This window comes from Schistocerca americana, chromosome 2, assembly GCF_021461395.2.
Source record: "Schistocerca americana isolate TAMUIC-IGC-003095 chromosome 2, iqSchAmer2.1, whole genome shotgun sequence".
NCBI classification, from domain to species: Eukaryota; Metazoa; Arthropoda; class Insecta; order Orthoptera; family Acrididae; genus Schistocerca; species Schistocerca americana.
Genome location: NC_060120.1, coordinates 835,803,594 through 835,826,622, shown reverse-complemented (window position 1 = coordinate 835,826,622; position 23,029 = coordinate 835,803,594). Strand labels below are relative to the sequence as shown.

General features: G+C 38.3%; 1 protein-coding gene across 3 annotated transcripts in view; it reads left to right on the top strand.

Moving 5' to 3' along the window:
• The window catches only part of LOC124594945 (protein MIS12 homolog), a 40,527-nt gene extending 22,292 nt beyond the window's left edge, over positions 1–18,235 (top strand). For 2 of the 3 annotated variants that reach the window (XM_047133448.1, XM_047133449.1), the window contains exons 3-4: positions 12,500–12,637; positions 17,302–18,235. In XM_047133448.1, coding sequence (XP_046989404.1) covers positions 12,500–12,637; positions 17,302–17,562 — 399 coding nt within the window. In that variant the 3' untranslated portion in view covers positions 17,563–18,235. The remainder of the gene's footprint in view (positions 1–12,499; positions 12,638–17,301) is intronic. The other variant, XR_006978166.1, reaches the window with a different exon arrangement.
• Positions 18,236–23,029: the final 4,794 nt, after the last annotated feature.

Here is a 23,029-nt window from a genome sequence, read left to right as displayed (position 1 = left end):
GAACAACTGACGGCCTTGGGAGAGCCAGACGAATGGAAAACCTGGTAGAAACCGACCTCGGGGAAGATCAGTTTGGATTCTGTAGAAATTTTGGAACACGTGAGGCAATATTGACCTTACAACTTATCTTAGAAGAAAGATTAAGGAAAGGTAAACCTACATTTCTAGCATTTGTAGACTTGGAGAAAGCTTTTGACAATGTAGACTGGAATATTTCCTTTAAAATTCTGTAGGCGGCTGGGATAAAATATAGGGAGCGAAAGGCTATTTACAATTTATACAGAAATCAGATGGCGGTTATAAGAGTCGAGGATCATGAAAGGGAATCAGTGGGAAGGGAGTGAGACAGTGTTGTACCCTGTCCCCGATGTCATTCAGTCTGTATATTGAGCAAGCAGTAAGGGAAACAAAAATTCGGAGTAGGTATTAAAATACATGGAGAAGAAATAAAAACTTTGAGGTTCGCCGATGACATTGTAATTCTGTCAGAGACAACAAAGGACTTGGAAGAGCAGTTGAATGGAATGGATAGTGTCTTGAAAGGAGGATATAAGATGAACACCAACAAAAGCAAAATGAGGATAATGGAATGTAGTCAAATTAAATCGGGTGATGCTGAGGGAATTAGATTAGGAAATGAGACACTTAAAGTAGTAAAGGAGTTTTGCTATTTGGGGAGCAAAATAACTGATAATAGTCGAAGTAGAGAGGATATAAAATGTAGACTGGCAATGGCAAGGAAAGCATTTCTGAAGAAGAGAAATTTGTTAACATCGAGTATAGATTTAAGTGTGAGGAAGTCGTTTCTGAAAGTATTTGTATGGAGTGTAGCCATGTATGGAAGTGAAACATGGATGATAAATAGTTTGGACAAGAAGAGAATAGAAGCTTTCGAAATGTGGTGCTACAGAAGAATGCTGAAGATTAGATGGGTAGATTCTATAACTAATGAGGAGGTATTGAATAGAATTGGGGAGAAGAGGAGTTTGTGGCTTAACTTGACAAGAAGAAGGGACCAGTTGGTAGGACATGTTCTGAGGCATCAAGGGATCACAAATTTTACATTGGAGGGCAGCATGGAGGGTAAAAATTGTAGAGGGAGACCAAGAGATGAATACACTAAGCAGATTCAGAAGGATGTAGGTTGCAGCAAGTACTGGGAGATGATGAAGCTTGCGCAGGATAGAGTAGCATGGAGAGCTGCATCAAACCGGTCTCAGGACTGAAGACAACAACAACAACAGCAACAACATTGTCCCTCCGCTGTAGGTGTTCCTGAATACCAACTGCAGGGTGTCATACAAAAAATGCAGTCCTGGGCTCTCACCCATGACTTCCGGTTTTCAGACGCCAAGACATACATCATGCACGTCTGTCACCGTTGTAATGTCCATCTGCAACTGGAACTTGACCTCAACGACCGGTTGCTCAATATGGTGGAATATCTTTCACTTTCTGGAAATGGTCTCAGTGCCCAGTTCACAGGGCTTTCTCATCTTCACCATGTTAAGTGAGTGTGCTAGTTACACCTCAATACTCTTCACTGCCTCAGTAACAACAGCTGTAGTGCAGACTTGCAGACTGCAGTTCACATACAGTGTGTCTACTCCGAACTCCAGCTTCCCCTATTATTGCTTCCTGTACAGGAGCAATTGCATACTCTCCCATGGTGCGTACCTCATCCTTGGATCTTTCTTGACATGTCCTTTGGACAAAAAGAATCTTTTGACCCCCATGGTTTTTCACCACTTGTTCCTGGTCATTTTTGATGCTTTTTGAGGTTCAGAAGTGTTGTACAGTGACAGCCCAACCAATTCTTGTGGTCTGGTTCTCAGAAGAAATTGTGGGCAACAAAGAGAATCATGTGCATGTCTCAAGTCTTTCGAGCATACTTCTCGCAGGGAATCTACCGTTCTGTCACCTCCATGGTGGCCACACTCGCTTGACCCACAGCCACATTCTATGACATGAGGATGCATCCAGCCATCAATGTAGTGCTCGCCTGATAGTGGCCCACATCCTAATGGACTGCCCTAATTTGGCCACCTGATGGTGAAACCTTAACTTGCTGACACGTTTCCTATGGTGCCAAAACAACAGATGAATTGGTTTTATGTGTTGCCTGTGAAAGTGGTTTCTACTTCTCTCTGTGAGGTAGGGTACATTGGCCTCAGAGGCCACGGATTGGTTTTGCATCATAGCCTTCTCAGACCCAACGGGCCCGTGGCTGTCCGTGCTTGGTGATCTGGTCTGGCTCCTGCCCTTCCAACCCTTTTAATTCTTTGTATTCCTTTCCATGTGTCACTGCATTACTGCCTCATCGTCATTGTTCTGTTTCTTGGGATTTTGACAGCATGTCCTCGTTGCAAGTTTTCTTGTGATAATGGAAGGTGAGGAAGTGCCAGTCGCGTGCAGAGGGTGTGTTTCCCAGTGCATAACATGTCGTGTGGGCCTCCAACTGTCTTGTGATTGGAGTAGTTTGCCCACCCTCTTACACTTTTCTCACTTCTACTTGCTCCTCTCTCTTGGTTTTATTGTTTCTTTGTTGTTTGCTGTGTCCTTCCTTTCTACGGAGTCTTCCAGCCTTGATGCATATAGAATGAAGGGACTCATAGCTTGGTCCCTTTACCTCTGTCACGCCAATCCAATCATAAATTTGCAGAAAGAGTGGATAGATGGAGTTAATATTGGAGCTAGAAGTTTAATTAAAATTAATCCATGTAATCTAATGATGGATACCTTCATCCTTACATTCAGATTCTGTGTTTATGACACGATACACACAATGAAAAGAGCTGGGGGAAGAAAAGAAATAGTGTGTGTGGGGGTGGGGGGGATGAGCGTTCATCCAGCTGTCCATTCAGCGGAAGACAAGGAATATTAATCGACAAACTTTTAGTACATCTTCCTTTCAGAAAAGAGGATGAAGCGTTGGTTAAATTATGACTATTCGGTGGTGATGTATGAAAGACACCCAGGGCCCCAGATCGAGGGAGACACAGGAGGATAAGATGAGAGAAATTAATGCTCCCTGAGTAATACCTTAACAGTCTTCCTTTTGACATTTCTCACTCTTGTTAAATGAAGAAACCTCCAGTTCAGAGGTTGCCTCCTGTCTGTTGCTAATGAGCAGCAGTTTTCATTTTTATTACAATAATAAAAATTCTGGGATAAAAATAATGAACAAAGTGAGAAAAGGCAATCACTCACCTGTAGTTCATTGGTGCGTGGCACATGTAAAGTTTTCTTCAACCCAAAGGTGCATTTGAACACCACAGTGCTGTATTACTGGATGTGGCATGCCCTTGCCGTCCTCCGACCTTCGAACTTATAGGGGAGCCTACAGTTTAATGATGTAATTCAGCATTTTTCACAGTAATAGTCAGACTTGAAAGAAGTGGTCCGATATGCACAAGTTACCACTCTTTCTTTGTACTCTCAAGTGCGCAACATAAACAGCTAGATGTACCCACACATATCTAGAGCATATGTGCTGTTTCTGAGTGGTTGCTCTGGTTGACAGGTTTGGAGGAAATAAAGTGAGTGTAACAACAGGGAGGAAGTTAGGTGTATGAGCAAGGGCTGGGTATGGAGGTAATGGGAGATGGAGGGCTGACAAGTGGCTCTCAGTGGTAGTAACAAAATGGGGACCGAACAGAGAAGAAGGGGGTACAAGGTTGGAACAGGAGATGAATGGTGTGGAAAACGATAGGAGAGGAAATGGTGAAGGTAAGTGTGTGGCCAGGGAATAGCGGAATTTTAGGGTTGGGGGATTTGCAAAAATGGCAGATACACTGGGAGATAGTTGCCCCCTGCATAGTTCCGAGGAGCAGATAATGGTGATATTACCAGAATGCCATGGATATTGTTGATATAGTTGTTGAAGAAACTGGATTATTTTTATGGAACCATGTATTATATGAAGATGAACATCTAGAAAGCAGCTCTGTTGATATCAAATCACCATCAGTCCCTCCATTTTGAATACTGTCACTTTGTCAGTAAATAGTCCCTATCCTACCATTGTTGTTCCTGTAGATACTGTATATGAAACGGGAAGCAAGCGTTACCAAAGTATACTGATAACCATGCCATAGCTTTTGCAGGCAATGTCCTGTCCAGAATGTCCAAAAAGCTTTCCCCTGCCACAGATACCAACAGATCCATCGTCCTTCTTAACCAGTCACCAATCAGTAGTCCTCTTACCACCGTAAATCATCCAGGACCTGAAAAACTTGATCACCTCCTTCATTGAAACTTCAGCTGCCTCTTTGTGTCATTAGGAAATGGGCTCAACCCCACTGTCTAAAATAGTATTATATTACCCATCTAACTTATGCACCACACTAGTCGTGGATGACCCAGATACGATATCTTCCTTTACACCCACTCACCATTTTGTGCTGTATTCTTGTCTGAGCTGTAGGAGTGACAACTAACCACCACTCGTCCTCAAGAATAGCTATCTTCAAATTGTGGCTGACCTCAAACTTGCCCATTAGTTGCTGAAAATGGTTCACGCCACAATGTTAATTAGTTCAGTAACAGCTTAAGGACCTGTGACGTTGCCGGCCGAAGTGGCCGTGCGGTTAAAGGCGCTGCAGTCTGGAACCGCAAGACCGCTACGGTCGCAGGTTCGAATCCTGCCTCGGGCATGGATGTTTGTGATGTCCTAAGGTTAGTTAGGTTTAACTAGTTCTAAGTTCTAGGGGACTAATGACCTCAGCAGTTGAGTCCCATAGTGCTCAGAGCCATTTGAACCAACCAACCTGTGACGTTTGGATCAACTTCTTCATGCAACACCTATTCTTCTCAACTGTACAGACAGGATTGTACATCCAGCACTTTCCATGTTTGTTCAGTTTCAATGGCGCAAAACTCTGTTAATATCCTCCCAACTCCCTTATAGTCAGTTGTTCCTCTCCTGTAGTTCTACCCCTTCCTAGTCCTACACTGCAAACCTCTTTCCCTACCACTGTCAGCCTGAGCACTCCTCATAGTTAGCCAGTGTTGCTATGGCCCGTGGGTGGGGGCATTTGGGGTATCTGCTTTGTGCATGTGAATGTATTTACTGCTGCTAGATAAAAAAACTAGAGATATCTTGAAAAATACACTAATGGAAAAAAATTGGTACACTAAAAAATAATTAGTGTAGAGTAATTAAATTTTGGGAATACATTTGTCTAGTTAACGTATTTAAGTGATTAACTGTTGCAAGATCACAGGTTAATGTAAGCATGAGGTAAGCCACTGCAAATGTGAAATGCTGTTACATTAATAACTGGTGTAGCTGCCAGAATGTTGAACACAAGGATGCAAACATTCATGCATTGTGTAGTACAGGTGCCGGATGTAAGCTAGTGGGATGGAATTCCATGCATGTTGCACTTAGTCGGTCAATAAGTTGTCATCTGATGATGTCCCATATTTACTTGATTGAGCAGGCCAAGGCAACAGGTTGACATTCTGTAGAGCACAACAGCGGTATGTGGGCGATTGTCCAATTGGAAAACATCCCCTGGAATACTGATATGATCTTCATAAGTGGCAGGCAGTAGGTCGAATCACCAGAATGACATACAAATTGGCTGTCAGGTAGCATGGGATGACGACTAGAGCTCCTGCTGTCATACAAAATCGCACCTCAGACAGTAACTCCAGGTGTAGGTCCATGTGTCTAGCACACAGACAGGTTGATTTCAGGCCCTCAACTGGCCTCCTAACCAGCATACAGCCATCACTGGCAACAAGGTGGAACCAGCTTTCATCAGAAACACAAGAAACCTCCATCCTGCCTTGCAATCATTTCTCACTTGACACCATTGAAGTGCAAATGGTGGTGGTTAATGGAATGCACACTACAGGGCATCTGGCTCAGTGCTGTCCTTGAAGTAACCGATTTACAACAGTTCATTTTGTTACTGCAGTGCCAACTGTTGGTGGAGATGCAGTATGATTCGGTGGAGCCATATGCTGAACTCCCTCTCAGTAGTGCCGCGTGGCTGTTTGGAGCCCTGTCTTCTTGCGATGACCACTGTCAGCAGTCATGTACATTCCTGCCAAATCTTTCTGCTATATTACAGAAGGAACATCCAGCTTTTCGTAGCCGTGTTACACAGCTTCATTCAAACTCGGTGAGCTGTTGATAATTGTGTCTTTGTCGCCTTAAAGGCATTGTTGACTAATTTCAACTCATTGTGTCGTATCTCATAGGTGATTAACACTCACAACCATTACAGCATGTATTTAAAGCAAACTTGATTTGCATCCTCATAGTGGTGCCACTAGTGCCACTCTTATGTGACTGGTGTGAAATTTGATTAAACATCATCTTTCAGATGTAGAAACACCCCTACTATGTGTGTATGTCACACACAACTCCTCCTTGGTGTTGCAATTTTTTTGCTGTCAATATAGTAATGTCTCTGAGCTGTTACTTAAATTTCTGTGCCACACATAAAGATGAGTGGTAGGTTGACCTCATTTTTTATTATTATTATTATTATTCGTTACAGTCAACTTTGGACTACGCTAAGCATCAGTCATTTCTTGTGCTTTTTCTTGCATTCTTCCCAGTACTTCTTCATTTTTTCTGAGTGGGCTTCTTTACGTTCTTGCGACCAGGTTGTTCCCGTCTTCTTTGATTGCGTTCGGTCTTTGAATCCCTGTATTTTGTTGATGGCATTCCTATATTCCATTCTGTTGTAAACTGTCTCTGGTATAATGTTCATTTCTGCAATGTCTTCTTTTACTTCTTTCAGCCAGTTAATTTGTGTCTTTCTGCTTTCCATGTATTCCAGGATTTTCTTTGCCGTTCTTTCTGGTGCCATTCTTTTGACATGCCCATAGAAACTCAGTCTTCTCTTTTTAAAGGATGTTGTCAGTTTTTCAATTTTCTCGTATAACTCTTTATTGGATCGCAATTTATAATCCTGTCCATCCTTTTTAGGTCCTAAGATCTTTCTCAGTATTTTTCTCTCTTTTATTTCCAATTTCTCCAACAGACGTTTTCTGTTCAGTGGGATGCATTCAATCGCATACAAACTTTCTGGTTTTATTACCGCATTGTAGTGCCTGAGCTTGGCATTGATGGAGATCGACTTTTTATTGTATACATTTCGGCATAGCTGGTATGCCGTTTCCATCTTTATTGCTCTTTCCTGTAGTGAAACATTTGGTAACCCTGTCGGTGTAATCCATTCCCCTAGATACTTAAATTTATGAACTCTCTTAATTATTCCATATTTAGTTTGCAATGTCTGTGTTGGGTCTGTTTTGTCCTGTATCATCAGTTCTGTCTTTTCATACGATATTTGTAGACCTGTCTTCTCAGCGATCTCATGCAGCATTTCTATCTGAATCTTTGCTGTTTCGATGTCATCTGCCAATATTGCCATGTCATCAGCAAATGCCAGACATTCAATTTTTGTTTTATTTCTTCCTAACGTTATCCCATTTTTCACTCCAGCTTCTGCCATCTTCTTTCTCCATTCCCTGACCACTTTTTCAAGGACAATGTTAAACAACAGCGGGGAGAGCCCATCCCCTTGTCTAACACCTGTTCCAATTACAAACGGCTGTGACAATCTACCCAAAAACTTCACTTGCGATTTTGTTCCCGTAAGGGTTTCCTGGATTAGACTTCTGCTTTTATCATCAATCCCAAATTCTTCTAATGTGTTAATCAGAGTTGGTCTATCAATAGAATCATATGCTTTTTTGAAGTCTATGAATGTAATTACTAGATTTTTCGATGTGCGTGCGCGAAGTTGTATTATGGAGAGTAGACTGAATATCTGTTCACTGCATGATCTTCCTTTTCTAAACCCAGCCTGATATTCACCCAGTTCTTTCTCTACCTGATTTTCAATCCTGTTTTGTAGTGCCTTGGATAGGATCTTATAGGCCACTGATAACAATGAGATACCTCTGTAGTTATTTGCATTTGTCTTGGCACCCTTCTTATGTAACGGATGAATCAATGCTGTCTTCCATTCCTCCGGAATCTTCTCTGTATTCCAAATCTCTTCAAACAGCGCCTCGAAATTATTTATGTTTTTTATATTTATTGATTGTAATTTTGTTTTATGTGAGGTTTTTCATTTTGTAAATTTAAAGAAGACTATTCTTCTAAATAAAATGAACTAAGTTTACAGCATGTTGTCCAAATTAAACTTTTAAATAAACATAATTATCTTAATAGAGATGTAACCCACCAATCTAGTCTGGCAACTACCTGACATTTCGTTTTCCCTTAACAGCAACATGCAGTTTCAGACCATACTGCATAATGTTTGTGAAGTTTCAAGGTTAACTGCTTCTCAAACTGCAAACATCACAACTTCACGCAGTGCTTATGGCAGCTCTTATGTATTTTTGTCTCTTTTCTCCAAAAAATGCAAGAAAGCATTTTAATTTGGGCACATGCCTTCTTTGTTGTGGTATTAAAATAATATGACTTGAAAATTTTGCACACAGAGATCTTTGCCTCAGAGCATCTCTTAACTTCTTGTCTGATTTGATAAAAGAAATTCAAAATTTCCGTGTGTTTTTGCCTGTGTTTGTATACTCCTGTGGAAATTCCAGTTCCATCTCCAGAGTTAACCAAAGAACCTTTTTTTTTTATTTATGTAATAGCATCTTGGGCAATGTTAATACTGTTGAAGTCAAATAGGCATTCTTATAACTGAACAATACTTCATAAGCCCATACAGATTATTTTAAAATCAAAATAAACTAGTGCTGCCTGATTTTTGTTTTGTAATGAACATTTTTCGTAGCGTGATTGTTTGCATGAACTTCATTGCTCATTGTTGAGCTGTTAGTCACTGTGCAATTTATTGTGTATTATTAGATGGTGCAGAGTTGTGGTGTTGTGTGGAAATGTCTCATAAAACATGCAGTATTAAATTAATAACGTATCACAGTTTCACATGTTTTAACGTGCCTTGATTGTAGTTGTGTTTTGGAAGAAGATTCTGTGCATCACATATAAACTTCAAGGACATTGCTTCTAAACTGACACTTGCTGTTGTGTTGATCTAGTGTGCATCTCATCCTTAAGAATATCAATTTTTGTTTACGCCAGTGGTGTATTTGTGTAGGAATACTAAGGTCTATATCCAGCAGTGGCTGATGATGATAATTATGACAACTCAAATTGTTTTCCTGAGTGAAATGGCGCAATGAATAGGACACTATTGTCATATTCCGAAGTACAACCGTTCTGATTTAGATTTTCGTTATTTACCTGAATCACTCCAGGCAAATGCAGGGATGTTTCCTTTGAAATGGCATGGCTGGTTTCCTTCCCCATCCCAGAAACAATCTGAGTAACATAAAAATCATGTGTGTTTTAGCATCCAAGTAAATTATCCAAAAGCATAGCAGTCATAATTATTTTTCTCTTGCCTGTCTATTGCTAATGCTTCTTCTTTTAGGTGGCTAGTAATCTGTTCTCATATAATATTCCTATGTTGTTGTTGTGGTCTTCAGTCCTGAGACTGGTTTGATGCAGCTCTCCGTGCTACTCTATCCTGTGCAAGCTTCTTCATCTCCCAGTACCTACTGCAACCTACATCCTTCTGAATCTGTTTAGTGTATTCGTCTCTTGGTCTCCCGCTATGATTTTTACCCTCCACGCTGCCCTCCAATACTAAATTGGTGATCCCTGGATGCCTCAGACCATGTCCTACCAACCGATCCCTTCTTCTAGTTAAGTTGTGCCACAAACTTCTCTTCTCCCCAATCCTATTCAATACCTCCTCATTAGTTATATGATCTACCCATCTAATCTTCAGCATTCTTGTGTAGCACCGCATTTCGAAAGCTTCTATTCTCTTCTTGTCCAAGCTAGTTATCGTCCTTTACTAATGTGTGACTTGGTAGCTCAGTTGTCAAGTGTCAGACTATAAATCACCAGTCTCCCCCCCCCCCCCTTTTTTTAAATCTGCAATTCCTTGCCTCCAAAGGACAGAGGGTTCATCTGAAAGATGTGGCTAGAGAGGAAAGATGTGAAGAAAAGAACAGAAAATCTTTTCGTCACATCGATAGCAAGAGTATACTTTTAAATTCATTGAACACTTTCTGTATTGCTCCTCTTTTGTTCAGTTTTTTTGTTCAATTTCGTTTGTGAACAGGGCTTCAACTTTGCTTAGATCAATTATGTTTTTTCCAATAGAAAATAACAATTCCGTCTTTTGCAACTGAATTTGCCTGTTTTTATTAAATGTCTTTTGCATGTGCATGCGAGGCTTCTTCAGTGCCTGACAATAAAACACAACACGTGGTTTTTAGCTCGAAAGACAAGCTTCTATCAGAGGATCCTTGTTGTTAAGTTTTTGGGGGTATATTTAGATGATAAATTATCTTGGGGTCAACATGTACAAGATATTAGTGGTAAACAGTCAAGAGCAATTTATCTGATAAGGTGACTTACTAACTGTGTACCTGAAAAGTATGTTAGAACATCCTATTTCTCTTTCTTCCAAAGCATATTAACATATGGTATTATTTTATGGGGGAACTCTAGTTGTGTGCATGGCATCTTAATACTGCAGAAAAAAGCTATGAGGGTAATTACTGGTTTGTCTTATAAGGTGTACTGTAAACCATTGTTTTGTGAACAAAAGATCATGACTGTAATAAACTCATACATGTACTATCTTTTAATTTACACAAAATAGAAGTTACCAGATGCAAAACACAGAGGGAATGTACATTGTTACAGTACAAGAGGGAACAGATGCATTTATCCCCCATACCACAGACTTTCAAAATCACTGAACAGTTACGAACTCATGGAGCACAAATTATTTAATACAATTTCACCATCTGTACAAGAATTACCCATACTAGATTTCAAAGAAATACTGTATGATTGGCTAGTTAACCACCCATTCTGTGACATAAATGAAGATTTTAACTTAATATAATAATGTAACAATAATAACAATCTTTTTGTTTATTTTCAAGTGTCATTTGTATTTTATAATATGTGTGGTGTTGTCTATTGCTGTAATGACTGAATAACAATAAAATTATTGTTATTATTATTATTATATTATTATTGTTTCTCATACCTAAATCAATAAATATTAAAAGAAATGGAGTCAAATGGACAGATAAATGCAATACCAGCATGGTAGTTGACAAGAATTTTGAGGGATGGAACATAGAATATAGGGACAGTATCAGGAAATAAATTGAGGCTTTGAGAGAGCCACATTGTTTGTAGTTTTAGGTCTGAAAGAGACAGAACAAATGACAAAAATGAAAAGCAATGAGAAATGACATGCATCTCATAGAAGTGGAGTTATCAGATTCAATATTATCGAAGAGTGGACAAATTTCACACTGTTAGAGTGCATCCAAATGAAGAACTGGCATGTTTCATATTGTTTTATGACATTAGTGGCAGAGAGAGCTGAAAAGTTCCTGTGAAAATCTGCAGAACGCATCAGGTAAGATTCCTGTAGATTTCAGTGCTAGAATTGGAAAACAGTCAGAAAAGAATAAAAAAACTGAAAGTCACAGTGTTAACAATAGTATGATGTATGCTGACTTTGGTGTTGCTCACAAGCTTTTACCAGTCCCCATCCAATAGAGAGAGAGAGAGAGAGAGAGAGAGAGAGATTCACACAGCAGAGAAGAGAAATAGGAGATAAGCAGGCAAGGGAGGATGAGATTCAAAATACAACCATTCAGAAAAAATTAATTGTAGAACCACAGGAGGAGACAATCCAAAAGCTAGATCTGTAGTGATTTGAACGTGTCCAGCAAATCTCAAATGATTATTCACTGACTTCAATGAAGATAAAGAAGGAATATGGCAGCTTGGACGCATTTGTGAAGAGAGAATTGAAAAGGCACTGCAGGATAGGGGCCTGTCATTGAGAAAAGAAGCCATAACTGCAGTCAGAGAGAGACCAAGATCCCTTTCATCATCTATGTTGTGAGGCAGACGCTTAAACCATGGACACAGGCTAACTTATTACATGTTTAAAAGTAGCTGTCAGTAAACGACAGGTTGTCTTAAATTGTAATAGCAAGAAGAAACCTAAAGGGGGTTTAAGTTTAAAAAAAGGGGCGGGGGGGGGGGGGGGGTCCCTCAAGAAGGAGAAGTTTCAGACATTCCTCACAGCCATTGTATCACAAAGTTGCGTATGTTTGTTAACAAAGTTGCCAAATCATGTTTCAGTGCTTTAAATTGTCATAACTCATGGTCAAAATTATATTTGATTTTATCTTAATAAACTACTATGGGACTTAAATGAATAGATTAAACAGACTCTTTACTGGGTGACTTAATGTCTGCTTTCTATGAGAATTTGTCATCTACAGTCTTAACTTTGATTATGCAGGGATAGCACTTGCATCAGGGTGAAGAAGTATCAGCTACACTACTGGAGTTAAAGTGCTTTACTAAAATTATTTCATACCATTATAAGAATTTATTATGTTTATTCTGAAATGAATTGACAAAATATATTTATTTCAGATAGCCTGTGATTCGAATTTTGGAATTCCAAATGGTGTTTTGCTACCTGAAGATAATGCACAGAAAGTTCAATATTCAAGTGAAGAAGCTGAAAATCTTGAGAAAGAGTTAGATTGTCTGATGACTAGGTTAACCAGGGTATGTATACAAGTGTCGCTGATTTGCTTGTCAATAAAATAAGTATTGGTAAGGAAAGTTTTGGTGGAATGTAAATAATTTCAGAGTAAGAAAAGTGCTACAAAATGTGCAGGTGCAAGAGTGACACACACACATTACCATTTATAAATTTGAAAAAGGCCCATGATAGCATACACACACAATTTTAAGGTGTACTAAGATGAGAGGATATCATTTCACCTATTTTATTTGACATAGTCTTACTAAGGGACCATCAGACCTGTTAATCACGTTTTTCATGAGTCTCGTTGTAGATCTCTTGAGGGCTAGCTGGTTTTCATGTGACAGTCCCTAGTTTGTGAGAAAATCGTTGTTGGAATTTTATGCATTCTGCCGATGTCTGTAACATTAAAAACGTTGTGAGCAGGTGAACATAGTTCAGGGACTAAGTTCCACAGTTACCATGCTGGCAGTACGGCTTCAAACCCTGCCCAGAATATCATTAAATAGTGTAGATTTTGCTGTAATAACTTCTTTAATAAATCAATCATTACAGCAAATTTTCTTCAAATTTGTATTTGGTTTGTTACAGAATAGATAACAGAATCATCTTACTAACTGTCCCATGCTATGCTAGAACAAAGTTCCAGATGGTATTTGTTGCAGAAGCAACCGAAATACAAATTCATAGAGCGTCACATACATTTAATGATAGCTACTGTCTTGTAGGAACACAGATTATTCAGGAGTAATACCAAAAACCACAGTTCATTTAAACTAAAAAGTATTTTCATTTCTTAGATTAACTTCAGTGCAAACCACGTTGTACGAGGTTTGTTTTTTAAGTAAGGGCCGTTTTTATTTTTAAAAAAAGATACAAATACTTTTGTAAAAAAAACTTTTATTTTCTGATTCTACACACTTTTACCTATTTTTCTACATAGTTGCCTTGTTTATTTAAGCACTTGTCATACCATACAACTAAGTTTTTAATTCCCTCTTCAAAGAATTCGGCCACCTGCTCCGACAGCCAAGAGTTCACGGCCGCTTTCTCTTCAACGTCGTCATTGAAGCGTTGCCCGCCAAGATGGTGTTTCAGGTACCGGAAAAGGTGAAAATCGCTAGGAGCAAGGTCGGGGCTGTATGGTGCATGGTCCAAAACTTCCCAGCCAAAAGAATCAATCAAATCCCGAGTCTTTTGAGAGGTGTGAGGCCTAGCGTTATCGTGCAGGAGCAAAACTCCTTTTGTCAGCATGCCGCGCCTTTTGTTTTGAATTGCTCTACGGAGCTTCTTTAGAGTTGCACCGTAGGCATCTGAATTGATTGTCGTTCCTCGTGGCATAAAGTCCACTAGCAAAACATCGCGCCAGTCCCAGAACACAGTTGCCATAATCTTGTGCTTTGACAGCGTCTGTTTGGCTTTGACCTTGACGGGTGAGGTTGTGTGTCGCCATTCCATCGATTGTCGCTTGCTTTCGGGAGTGATATGGGATACCCATGTTTCCTCTCCAGTGACAATTTGACTCAACATGTCATCCCCTTCTTCCTCGTAACGAATCAAAAAGTCCAATGAAGTGGCAAATCTCTTCCCTTTGTGGTCCTCTGTGAGGAGTCTGGGTACCCACCGAGAACACAGTTTCTTAAAGTTTAGGTTTTCAGACACAATTTTGTACAAAACCGATCTTGAAACTTGTGGAAATTCCAAAGAAAGAGTGGAAATTGTGAATCTTCTGTCCTCACGAATCTTTGTTTCGACTGCAGCCACCAAATCATCAGTGATCACAGAGGGCTGGCCTGAGCGTTCTTCATCATGGACGTTTTGACGGCCATTTTTAAACACTCTAACCCATTGACGCACTTTACCTTCACTCATTGCATTCAAGCCATAAACTTCTGTTAACTGACAATGAATTTCTGCAGCAGATAGGCTTCTCGCGGTCAAAAAACGTATCACTGACCGTATCTCACACGTGGCTGGCGATTCAATAATCGTAAACATTATAAAGTAGCACAGTGATGCGTACACGTCAGCTACAGAGCTGCAACTTGCATCAGTGTGAATGGGAAGGATGCCGGCAAGTGGCGCGGTGGCTTGTTGTGGCATCCGCGCGAACTACGGGACTGTATGCGCGAACGGCCCTTACTTTAAAAACAACCCTCGTATCATTCCTGTGGAAGTAGGTGCACTAAATTGATGCAGAGCTAGAGAATGTATTTTTATGGAATCTTCCTTCAAATCGATTTCTCTATTAGTCTACTATTTAGCAAGTTTGGAGCATTTTGAATTTTTTTCGTGAAAATTATAACCTATGTGTAAAACTAAACATTCCATGGTTGGCAGAATGGAGAACATTCGGAAGGCATAATCTTTACAGTGTAGGTGCATCGTTATCTTTCATCAACAAAGATTTCATCTTCAAGTGTCTAATCAGTCTGGCCCTCCACACAAATCAATAATGGAAAGGAATTTTTTGTGTCCCATGTACAGAAGAACGACAAATTTTACAAACCCTTCGTGCAGCACTTCCATCGACTTCCCTGATTTCAAGCAAGTCACAATTATATTTTTTAATTTATGAGTCAAGTCGACTCTTTTGAACAATCCCACCAAATTTCCTGGATGACTTGTGCATACGTAAGAAAACTGAAGGGAATATCTTTCCTGGTGCGGTGATATATTGTGCTGTGAAGGAGACTACCATTGTTAAAATCGGCTTTCGCTCCTTGTTCTGCAAGGGATCTATTGTTCACAGATTTGTACTGGCAGCCAGTTTGATTAGTATTAGTTACATAATCAGTGTCAAAATTAGGGATGAGTCCTTTCACAGTTGCTAATAGTTCGTCCATTGTTGAGAACTCTTTGGAGCTGTCAAAATATTTGGAATTTTAACTACGAACCACAAATGGAATACATACTTGATGAAAGTGTGCAATAATTATAGATTTGTAAATGAAATTACCATGGCAAAAATGACTATTTTTGAATAACAGTGCTTGACATTTACCATGCAATGATATTATTTGTGATTTAAAAAATCACTATAGTGAAAATTACTATTTTTGAATGATTGTCCTTGACATTTACTATGCAATGATATTTGTGATTTAAAAAAAATAGGGTATTTAGGCAGGGTTTGAACCCGTACTGGCAGTGTATGAGCCTCAGCTCTTGTATTACACTCACTTTGTTGAAAAATGACTGACGCTACATGTGTGGGAGGCACGCATAAAACGTCATCAATTTTCTCAGAAAATTTACTAAAACTAATCCACAAGGGATCCGGCTTGCAGGAGGTGCGCATAACTAGACTTGCCTACACAGCTGGTGTAGCATTAATAAGTTGTTCCGGAACAGAATTAATCAGTATACTGTAAAATTATTACAAAATTTTTGAGAAAACAAGGTTAAATGTCAATGAAGAAAAGATGGAATATCGGATCCTAAGTAAGAAAATCCAATGTGATGCACCTCTAGCTGTAGGTAGGTTCACTTTCATGACAAATGACCACTTCAAGTACTTAGGGACTCTTTTTAGTAACAATAACAGAACAGATATTGAAATTAATGCCTGTCTAACAACAGTAAAGAAAAAACTTTTTAGCTTTAGCAAAATTTTAAAAGAGAAAAGAGCACTTACAACTAACTTCAAAATCTGTACAAATTGACTGTTATACCGGTAACATTATATCGATGTAAAGAGTTAGTATTTTGAACAAAAAGATCAAGAAAAACTGTTAATATTCAAACTAAAAATACTAAGAATTTTGGGATCTGTATATGATGAAAATAAAATGGAATGGAGGAAAGGAAACGTGAAGAGTTAAGAGAGCTGTGCAATGCAGGATGAGGAAACATACAGAATTAAGAGAACTGTACAGACACCATAATATTATTAAGTACTAAAGAAAGAAAGGTCGAACTGGGCAGGCCGTATAGCAAGAACGAAGGAGAATATATTACCTAGAAAGCATTCCACAGAATAAAATATGGGACTAGAGGAAGAGAAAGACCCAGAATTAGGTGGCAAGATAGCATCCAGGAGGACACAGTTAGGGTAAACATTAACACAAATGAACAAGGAATGCACCCAAGAGCAGTTATATGGTTGATTAGGCCCTTGCCACATGTAAAGTCATGTCATCTGTATTGCTTCTTCAAAGACTGTTTTGTTTTTCCTTCAGGACTATTTCATATCAATTTCTTACCTTTTTTAAGTAGTAATTACTAGAAATATGTTAAAAATGAACTGTGTTTTACAATGCTCCCTTTCCATTTAACAGAAATGTAACCTTCTGTGGCTGCTTTCCCTGTCTCCCTTTCAACAATATTTCATATGGATTTGATTTTGTTGTCTGATCTGTCAGTTTCAGACAGGATGTACATGCATCTGGATTCTTTTTAATAATTTTCTTAATTTGCCACATTACTGTGTACAACGGAAGTATTTCTATTTGCTGTTTTCCCTTTTTACTAACAGAAAAGTTGCTCATATAAAATTGGAATTATTGCAATAAATTGTCATTTTAAATCAATCCAGATTACTTTTTTGTGAATCTGTACAGCTACTTACTACAGTTTGAGTTGTTCACTTTCTGTTTCTCCAGTTTCTCTTTGTCTTAATTAGTTATTAGAGATTGAATATATTTTGTATTTGCAGTATAAAATTACTAATTTTTTTTCACAGGCAAAGGCCATGAAATGCCATTTGGCCAGTGAATTAGAGGAATTTGAAAAATTGAAACCCGTAATAGAAAAGATGCACAATCTAAGACTGGAAGTATTAAAGAATTTGGTTAAACAAGTGACGCAACATGAACAGCAATTGAAGAGACTATCGAAAGTGTCAAAATCAATCTGTTCAGTTACCAGCAAAACAACAATGGATAAAACAGACTTTCCTCATAAATTAGTGAAAGACAAATTCCGTTGTTCCCCTCCTGAATAGTCACATACTAGTGTCTGAAATTTGTTTCTGTACTGTGCTAAATTTTTTTATCAGTGGACTCTTTAATTTGTTTTGTATCCATATTTACTTTGCTCAGCTGTTCATTTACCTCATTCCTCACTAAATCACGCTTCTTGATTATCTCAGACTGTGAGCCGCCTTTTAACTTTTGTATAGTGGATTTTAATTTTAGTATTTTTTGATTTATCTGAGCCTTATCCTGAGTCTGAGTCTTAGAAATATGTTCTTCCGACTTATTGGCTTAGTTGTATTCAATTTGAAATTCAGGTCTGTAATTAAGTTATACTTTAGCATTAGTTATATCCAGCTTGACATTTACGTCAGTAAGAACATTTTCAAACTCTAGCATTTAAGTTACTGTTTAGTACAGGAGGAGCAGATATTTCCTCTCACAAAGTTGCTGCAATTGCCATCTCGTGTTGAAGATGTGTGTCGTCCCTCGGCATGGCTCACCACATGAAAATAAAAGTAAAAACCCCACACAACTCCTGTACCTTTACACTTGACACCAAATTTTGTAACTCTTCAGTTGCGATTATCATTTGTTGATAAGGAGGTGTAGGGATACTCATCACTCCTTTGGAGTAGTATACAGGGTGTCCTAAAAAAAAAAAACACTGGTAAGGTTTAGGGACAGGTCCCTGATACATAAGTAAGTAAAGAAGTCTAATAAACATGGGCTGTAAAATGCATACCTTAAGAGGTATTAGCACTTGTTCATCTTCAATACTATGAAATAGATCTCTTGTATTGCAAGGTTTTTGCTTTCTATATTTTGGGAGGAGGTACTGACCAAAACAAGGAAAAAAAGTCTGATAAACATGGAGTCCAAAATGCATACTGTAATTGCTAGGAGCACTTGTTCATCTTCACTAGTGTGAAACACATTTCTTGTACTGAAAAAGTGCTCATAGCTGTTAAAGAATGCATTTTAGAGCCCCCCATGTTTACTAGCTATTTTTCTTGTTTTGATCAATACTACCTCCTCGCAAAATAAGAAAACCAAAGAGCTTGCAGCAGAAGAGATGTGTTTCATAGCATCGAAGATGAATAAGGGCTCACATCTGTTATAGTTCGTGCTTTAGAGCCTGCATTTACTAGACTTTTTTTCTTGTTTTGGTATACTGAGCCTGTCCCTAAAGCTTGTCAGGATGTTTTTTTTTTTTTTTTTTTTTTAGGGGGGGGGGGGGGGGTTGCTGGGACCCTGTATATCGCCACAAGGGCCAAGAATCTTTCATTGTCTCATATCAGTGTGTGACAAAGGTGGTAGATTTACCTATCTTTATAGAACAGAAACAGATTTTAATATAATAGTGATTTATAAAATGTACAAATCAATCACATAATATATAATTTCATTTTTATTTGACAGTTGAAATATATATATATATATGTATAATAATGATATTTATATATATATGGAGAAAATAAATCTCACAGTTATTGTATATAATTTTCATGAACTGTAGCTTTGTTGAGTGGTAACACTAAAAAATAAAAATTTTATGGAAAAATATAGAGTTTCGGTCACAGAACCGATGTTATAATATTGCTTAATATATCACATAAAATTCAATAATGATATTATTAATATTTTGTACTTGAACACAATATACCCAATAAATGTTACATCATTGCACAGTTAACAATCTTATCATGTAAATGCTTATTGTGTGAAATAATCAGAGATGTTTTTCAACATCTTAATACAGCTGAAGTAAATGCTCATGGTATATAATAGTGAATAAAAAGAAAACTAACAATCTGAGCCATCAAGGAATGGTCAATTTGGCAATGTATGGAAGTGTGAGGCACAAAAATTGTAGATGGAGACCAAAGATTGAGTAGAGTTCAGTTCAAACGGATGTAGGTTGCAATATTTACAGAGAGGTGAAGAGACTTGCACAGGACAGACTAGTGTGAAGAGTTTAATCTAATGAGTCTTCAGACTGAAAACTCCCTACTACAGCAGTGATAACAAAAACAACGAATATGTGCTGTAATGATGTCTAAATATAATGATGTAAATGAAGTACATTATTGTATAGAAATTATCACACCTATTGAGCAGCATATCTTTTCTTTTTCACTTCCTATTCCTTTCTTTATTAATGTAGAGAGGGCTGCTCTGACTTCTAGAATCTTCTTTGTAGCTGAGAGGATTACATATTTTATTTTCTTGTGATACTGTTTATTTTGCCAGTGCGAGGTGTTCATCACATATTGTAACTGGAAATTTATTTACTATGTGTTTATAGGGCCCTCCTGAACCAATGTAAATTGTCATCTTTCTTCAGCTGCTCTTGTTAATTTTCTATGTGGACCCCACTTCCATCATACAAGGGAGTTGAGAAACTGGGGTCTGAGAATGGAATACCAGTTCTCTCAAACCCTTGTTCCTATCTTGCGCAGCTGAGGGCTTTCTTGTTAATTCAGACTGTTGGTGAATGAGTTCTATTGCAGCTATCATCCAGGAAGCATCTTGAAGGCACAGTTCATGTCAGTCAGATGCATTTCATGAGGCACAGTGCACACAGGGACAGATACCTGACATGGTTGATTAACATTGCTAAGTTTCATTCACATTGAAACCACCAGCAAACCTATGCTCCACTGTTGTGGTCAGTTTAGATGCTGTAGTATTACATCCCTGGTTCAAGCATACAAAGTTTGGAGAAATGACTTATATAGTTAATCTTCCTGGCTGTGGTAGGATTTGTTCTCGACAGGTCGTAACCCCACATCTAAATCTTGAATTAAAATCAATGTAGTTAATTAGCAGGTTTTTTCATCAAGAGAGACTAAGTTGGAGAAATATTGCTTTCTTTTTTTCCCTGTGAAATTGTTGATTTTGCAGTAAGTCAAAGATGGTGTTTATTTTTGAAGATTGCTTTGATTTTAATCTCAGGCTTAGATTTCAGTTTTCAACCAAGTCACAAGCTGTAAAATAATTTCATTCTGATGTTGAAAAATCGACGTAATTCAGCAGGTAAACTGCCTTTAAATCGTTTCACACACTTTAAAGAATCTCATTATACTTCTTGAATGAGTAGGAAGAAAAACACATTTCACATTGTGACACTTTTATTGTTGTCGTATAACATACAAGTGTTATACGGTAGATATTGGCTGATGGGTGTCAGAATACAGACCATTTCACATTATCATTACATGCACATTTGGAATTACATTTTTTCATCGATTTTACATTTAAGTACAATTATTGTATCAATTTTATAATGAGACTCAGATCGGATCAATAGTTGGCGGCGGCACCTTCCTCCCATCTCTTGCCATCACCGGAGTCGCAGTACTGGTAAGCACAGCATCCCTGAAGCAGCAACAAAGATGCTGCTGTTGGTGTATTGCAGTGCTCTCATTCCTGTTGTCTTACATAAGAAACACAAATACTTCTGTAGATCACAATCCACAATAGATAACAAAAAGACGTTATAATGCTCTCTCATCTGTATCTACTGTGTGGCAAAAATACCGGTGTGACCGCTGCTAATTTTCCTGTTGCACCACATACCGTTTTCACTGCCCCAGTGTTACTTATCACTAATGCCTAGATCCTACATATTAATAAATATGTAACTTCAGGTTAAAGATTATCGTAAGGTTTTTATTAAACTCATTACTAAAGTAATGTATTAAGTGTTTCCCTCCACATAAGTTGTTCCATGCAAGCACATTAACACAGTGTTCTTTAAAAAGACTTGGAAATAAATTTTCATATTTTTCATTTCAAGACAGAACATAGTTATTGACTTTAAATCATTATCTCCTCTATCCTAAATACATTGTCATTTGCTTGGTCACATGTCTAATAGAACACAAAGCATATAATGTCATTTACAAGTATAAGATCAGTTTATATTATTCCTGTGCCAAAAAATAATTAAACATTCACGAGCCTTATATTGACTATATACATCTCTCTCATGTCCTGAAAGTAATTAATTGTACTTTCTGTTAATGAACCTCCCCACTAGCACACTTACAGCAATATAGGCAGAAGTAGTTATGCCGTGTCAAATTACATATAGATCTGTAGATTACGTTATTTACACTCAACATGTACAGGGTATTCATAATCAAAGTTTCAGTATGAAAAAAGAAAATTGGTCCGATGTCTACTAAGAGTCAGGAAAAAATGATTACAAAATTTGAACAGCAGATTCTTTTGAAGTTCAATGTGGCATAGGGAGGAAAGCAGTTGATCAAGCATCTGTCAAACGTGCGGCCGCAGCATTGTAGGAAGGTGTGCAAACATGTAATGCATGGGGATTTGTGCAAATGTTGTTTGGAGGCACTGTGCATGAAGTTGTATGCAACATCCTGCATTGCTATGCATACAAAATCACACATGTTCATGAGCTGCTTCATGCTGACCTGCTGGCTATTTCGTGCTCATGTGGAAGTGGGCAATGTATGGGCACAGAACGTTCTGTAGACAGATGAAGGTCATTCCATTGCCAAGGACATTTCAATACACAGAATCACAAAATATGGGCAAAGGAAAATCTGCACCCACACACATCAACTGGTACCACTTCATTCTGCAGAGGTGACAGTTGTGGTGTGGGTCGATAGAATTGTTTATCATAGGGCTGTATTTTTTGGGCGGAGATGAGTCCTGTTACCTGTACCATAACTGGTAAACACTACGAGAGTCTTTTTTGCACCAGTGTCAACCCAACCCTTCAACAGCATGGATGTGTGAGTAGGATCATTTTTATGCAAGATAGTGTTCCGAAGCACACTGTACAGCCAGTGAAGTGGCTGCTGCAGAGGCATTTCAGAAATGCTAGAATTATCAGCTGTCATTTCCATACATCTAATCTTAACCCTTGTTACTGCTGGCTGTAGTGTTATCTGATTGAGCACAGTTGAATTGTTGGTATACATGTGCAACACATTCTGAACGTGACACCCAAGACACTCCAGTCTGTTGTGAAACATATGTTTCTTGATTTCTGTTTGTGTCAGAAAACTGTGGACAGCATAGTGAACGTCTTGAGCCTGTCTCATGACGATTAGAAACCGATGTCATTATGCTTTTTATGTGGACTTTGACCATAGGTCTATTAAAAACTGAGGTAATTTTGCATTTTATCTGATTTTTGACAACAGGAAAATTGAGAAAAGTTGTTTTCTATCCAAGTTGTTTCCGTCATGTATGGGCTTACCTAACCAGCAGTGCCTCAGCTGTTGATTGCAGACAATTTGCTGTCATGCACTTTAACAGGACAGCTGATGTAATTTGCATCTCAATCCCAAGCTTTTTTTGTATTCCATGACGTTTCCCACTGCATCAATAATATGCTGTTTAGATTTTACATCATTGTGAGCAGTGGGTCTGTTTCTATAGTGTTTTGAAATTGAAACTTTAATTATGGACCTCCTGTATATGTACTTAATTGTACATTATTAAAACAGCATA